At 43.6% G+C, this 5442-nt stretch overlaps 1 protein-coding gene across 1 annotated transcript in view; it reads right to left on the bottom strand.

Annotated features, from left to right (window-relative positions):
• The window catches only part of retreg1 (reticulophagy regulator 1), a 17338-nt gene extending 16483 nt beyond the window's left edge, over positions 1–855 (bottom strand). Inside the window, exon 1 of the mRNA XM_084057804.1 lies at positions 727–855. Within this exon, the coding sequence (XP_083913930.1) occupies positions 727–758 (32 nt within the window). The 5' untranslated portion in view covers positions 759–855. The remainder of the gene's footprint in view (positions 1–726) is intronic.
• Positions 856–5442: the final 4587 nt, after the last annotated feature.

Genomic DNA, 5442 nt, shown 5'->3' with positions numbered 1-5442 from the left:
TTTCAGCCAAACGACTTCACCAGCAAATTCAACAGTTTGGATTATTTGAGCACAGGGGTAGAAATAGATGTCAACCCATGATCGCCGTCCGTGTGTTTTTTTTTTCAAAACCTGACATCACCACCATCGTCTAGCACAGTGGTTCTCAAACGTTTTAATATCAATGACCCCCAAATCGATATGTATTTGGCCGTGGACCCCCCCATCTGAAAATGTTCTGTGCCAGGGACTCCCAGAAGAGAAGATTTGTGTCATTTATTTTTCAAAATGATTCAAGATTTTTCAAAAATAGCAGATGTACAAGATCACAGCTGCTATTTTTGAATAGCCAACGTATACAATATGGATAAAGTGGTGATGCTGTATTAACACATTTTGTTGGGGACCCCCTGGAACCCCACCCAAGGACCCCTGTGGGGTCTCCGGACCCCACTTCTCTGTCTCCAGACACAACTGCCCTCTCATCCCATCACATACTGTAACAGCAGTGGTTCTCCCAACACTTTCACATCAAGGACCCCCAAATAGTTGGCTGCGGAGAACCCCCCCATCTGAGAGGAGTTTGTGCCAAGGATCCCCCATAAGAGAAAAATCTGTCATGATTAGTCAAAATTCTCCACCCCAAAAAAATTGCAAGGGCCCCGTCGCCGGGAAACCCCACTTTTGAGAACCAGGTCCAAACACATACACACACACACACACACACATTGCAAGATACTGTCATACCTTGCTGCTGCGCCGTGGGCTTCAGGGGACATCTATAGAGCTTTGGGGGTCCTTCAGAACAGATCTACCCAATAGAAGATGTATATAACGCCCAAGCTTTGAGGGGGGGGGGGGTTCTTTGTCCGGCCAAGCGGAGAGGTTGAGGGTTCTGATGCTTTCCAGGAGGTTCGGTCCGGGTTCAAAGTCAGACTGGGGTTTCTTTTTGTTTTGTATTTACTAGTCACACACACACACACACGGCGCGAGAGGAGAGAGCAGAGCTTAGTGTTTATCTTCAATGGGAGCTTGGCTGGAGGTGGAGTATTTCAAGCAGGGGAGCCCGGCTAAAAATAGAGCAGGTCACACAGCATTCCTGACGACGCACGCTGCATGGGGCTTCAGGAGGACAGACACACACACACACACACACACCCCCGTCACCCAACCAACCACCCACCCCCCACCCCCACCCTAGCCTATACTTCACCCCCCCTTGTGATGTCGGTCGGGTGGGGGTGTTGTTGTCAGGGTGGATGGGAGGGGGCGTGCTGCCTTCAGGAGGATGGAAACACCCCAATGCCCACCTCATGCCTTGTGATGTCGGGTGGTGGAAGAACTACTCCATTCTACAAGGTAGAAAGTACTCTGTTACAAGCACAGTAAATGGCCATGTCTTTTCTGTATACTTTACTTTAGTTGCCAAAAGTATAGACATCAACAGATCGTTGCTGTCGGGCAGAAACCTCTTATCTCCATATTTTTTGGGTAAATGAACGCTCTACTTGATCATACGACACGAAAGTAAACAAAATAGCAGGTCGATATAGCAGATCTACAAGCTCGAAACGCGGCACGAAGCGACGCGTTTTGAGCTTGTTGATCTGCTACTTTTTGCTATTATTGAATTAGAATCCTGAAAAGTGACAGTTTTGGACATATGAGGTTTCCACCCGACAGAGACGATATATTTAAAGTAGCAAAAGTGAAAGTGCTCATTATGCAAATGAACCATTTCACAGGTTTTTTTTTCAAAGGTTTTCAAAACGTGTCAATTTTTCTTTTTTAAATATCAGATCTACAACACGACGCGTTGTGAGCATGCATATCTGACATTTTTTGAAATAGACAAAGTATAAAATAAGGCTTAATTGGTTAATGCATGTTTTCGTCATATTAATCTAAATATACAAAGTAACTAGTAACTTAAGTTAAAGTTAAAGTACAATACTTGCCTCTGAGGTGTAGTGGAGTAGAAGTATAAAGTACAGAAACATTTTAATACTCAAGTCAAATTGTACTGAGGTTGTAAATGTACTTAGTTACTGTACTTAGATGCTGGGGCGTGGGGGGGGGGGGGTGCGCATGTCTGTCTGCCGCTATATAGTTTCATCTCCTGACTGAAGGCTGAGGTGTTGATGTGTGATGCGTGAGTGTGATATACTGCACAGTTATAGAAATGGACATAATAGATACACCGATATAAAGACATACAGTACGGTATATATAGATGTGGAGACGGATATACAGTATATCGTTGCTGTCAGGCCGAAACCTTGTATTTACATATTTTGACTTTTTTTTGTTTGTTTTTTGTAAATGAATGCCCTACTTTGGCTATTTTCGCTATTTGAAAATGTTGATATAATAATAATAAAATAATAATAATAATAATAATAATAATAAAGGAACGGTTTTGGACGTACAAGGTTTCCAACCGACATCAACAATATACATATATATATGATATACATCAACTTTCAACACGATAGCTCCTGCTAGACTCGACATGAAGCTCAGAGACCTAGGCCTGCACCAGACCATGTGCAGCAGTTGGATATTGGATGTTTTGTCGAGCCGCCGCCTGGTGGTAACAAATGGGACATAAAACATCTGACCCCCTGACCCTCAATACTGGTGACCCCCATGGCTGCATGCTTAGCCCCCTCCCGTACTCCTTGGGTACACATGACTGTACGTCCATGCACGGCTGCTGCAACATCATCATCACTGACGCCAACGAGACTTGCCTACAGAGACGGGGTTTGGTACCAGGAGAACAATCCTCGCTCTCAATTCTGGAAAGACCAAGGAGCTGATGATGGAGTTACAGGAGGCCGAGGAGGAAGTACATCAACAGAATTGCAGTGGAGAAGGTCAACGAGTTTAAGTTCCTTGCTATACAAGTAGAGGACCTTGAAAGGGCCATCCGCACCACAGTGGTGTAAAGTACATTTACTCAAGTAAATATTTTGACATATATTTACTTTACTTGAGTATTAGGGTTAGGGCAGATCTATAAGGGTTAGAGCAGATCTACAAGCTCACAATGCGTCGCGACGCATTGTGAGCTTGTAGATCTGCTATTTTCAAAGGATTTTTAATGATTTTTTTACATTTGAAAACTTTGTACTTTTGAATTCCGAACTTTCACTTGTAACAGAGTATTGCTACATTGCAGTATGGGTACTTTTACTTAAGTAAAATATTTGAGTACTTTTTCCACCACTGACAATGGCTGGACTCAGCTGTGGAGACGAGAGGGTAACAAGTAGAACATTCCTTGGAGTTACTGCTGACAGACAACCTGGCCTTGAGCAGCAACGCTGCTGCCGCCACAAAGAGGGTAGTCTTGCGTCGTATAGTCTGGAACTACTGTACACCTCCCGAAAGATGAGAATGGAAGCTGTCATCCGTTCGTCATTTCCGTTCACCGGAAGCATTTGAAAATTGTGGGACTACAAAGAGGACCCAACAATATCTCCACTAACCTGTAAGGTTCCATTTGGAACACCCTCAGGTAGCCAGAGGGTCCCTGGACTTCACTTTGAGAAACACTACAATAATATGTATGCAATGCTGTATGATTGAGTTTGTGTTCAACAAAAATTGTAACGAAGGCCAAAATCATTTTGATTCTTTAACACATAGGAATCATTAAAAGCAACCGTTAAGGAATAAGGAAATCGTGACCAACCCTGGTCTCCAACCCCTCAATTAAAGAGAGGAGACCTTCTATTCCCACTCCAGCCCTGACTATGTTTTACAAAGGTACCATCCAGAGTCTTCTCACCTACAGCAGAGGAGAGAAAACAACAGAACTGGACCCGGCCGTGAGAACAGCTGGAAAGATCATTGGTCTGTATCAACAACAATGCAGAGAGAGTGACTCTGAGAGTCAAACATCATTGGTGACACTTCACACAGCATGTTCCCCCTCCTGCCGCCGGGGAAACGACACAAGAGCGTCCGTGCCAGAACAGCAACACCTTCTCTCAACACCCATTGAGACAACAACACCCATTGAGAGTCGAGACGTCATGAAGACATGAGTCATGTTATTTGTCGATAGTTGTGGTTGATTTCTGTATAACTGTATTTCTATTTTGTACTTTTCTTTTTTTTATTACATTTTTATTTGTCTTTTTCTTTGTTTGTGTATGCTATTCTGTTTTGTTACATGTGACTGGATGGAGGGGAGTGGGGAGGGAAGTTATTATTTAATAACAGATTCAACAAATAGCTTAAGTAGCGATATGCTTATGGCTCCACGCTATGCTATTGGACAACGATTTCTGCAAATAGACCGCATGGCCGGTCATTTGGGATCAATATAAGTAGAATTTATTTATTTTGTCCCGACTTGTCCTTTAAGAGGGGTGGTGCAGAAGACGAGGCTGGAAGGTGGTGTTCCTTGCCTCATATTTAGCCGGTGATGCTGTTGTTTAGTCTCAGAAGTGTAGGTACACACACACACACACACACACACACACACTTGAGACTGGCCTGTATCTCACTTTCTCAGAAGTTGCGCAAACGTGAGTTCTGTTGCTAACATCAGTTTGGTTGCTACACACAGCTCTGTCAGGTAAACACAATGTTCCATAAACATGATTTACACCATACGTATTATTTCATAACCAACAGTATTTATAGAACATAGAAACACTAAATGTTAAGCAACGCTGTCACCATCCACACTATGACAATCTAATATACGGTACATAATCTAAAATACGGTACATAATCGGACAGACAGACAGACAGACAGACAGACAGACAGACACATCATGTGACTATGATGTCACTTTCCTCTTTCTCATTTCTGATCAGATTGACATCACCTCCATTTGTTTTTGTTTTCTGAAGTTGCCCCGGACCAATGAGAAGCATCCCTTTGAGCCACACCTCCAGCCCCTGTGTGTCAAGCGTTTTGATTGGCCGAATGACAATGCATGTGAGCTTTCTTCCCAGGCAGTTCTGGGAACCGAGAAACAGCTTCGTCATTGTGTCTGTTACACACATGCGCACGCACGCACGCACGCACGCACATATACTGTATGTGCACACACGCAGGCGGAGAGAGATAGAGCGAGAGTGACTACAGCACATAAACAGTACCCCCCCACCTACACTCTCTCTCTCACACACACACACAGACACACACACACACACACACACACACACACACACACACACACACACACACACACACACACACACACACACACACACACACACACACACACACACACACACACACACACACACACACACACACACACACACACACACACGGTCATTTCTTATTGTGTTGCTTCCTACTAAGCAGTTTAGTTTATTGCACAATACAGAGGTAAAGTACATAATAAAGGCTGCTACAGTAGTTACAGTGCAAGGGAGGAAGGAATTAGGCTAATTAATAATGAATAATATGTAATTATCTGAGTCAAAAGAAAA

This window comes from Gymnoscopelus microlampas, assembly GCF_963454915.1.
Source record: "Gymnoscopelus microlampas genome assembly, chromosome: 5".
NCBI classification, from domain to species: Eukaryota; Metazoa; Chordata; class Actinopteri; order Myctophiformes; family Myctophidae; genus Gymnoscopelus; species Gymnoscopelus microlampas.
The sequence above is the reverse complement of the archived record's forward strand: the minus strand, read 5'-3'. Positions and strand labels throughout refer to the sequence as shown.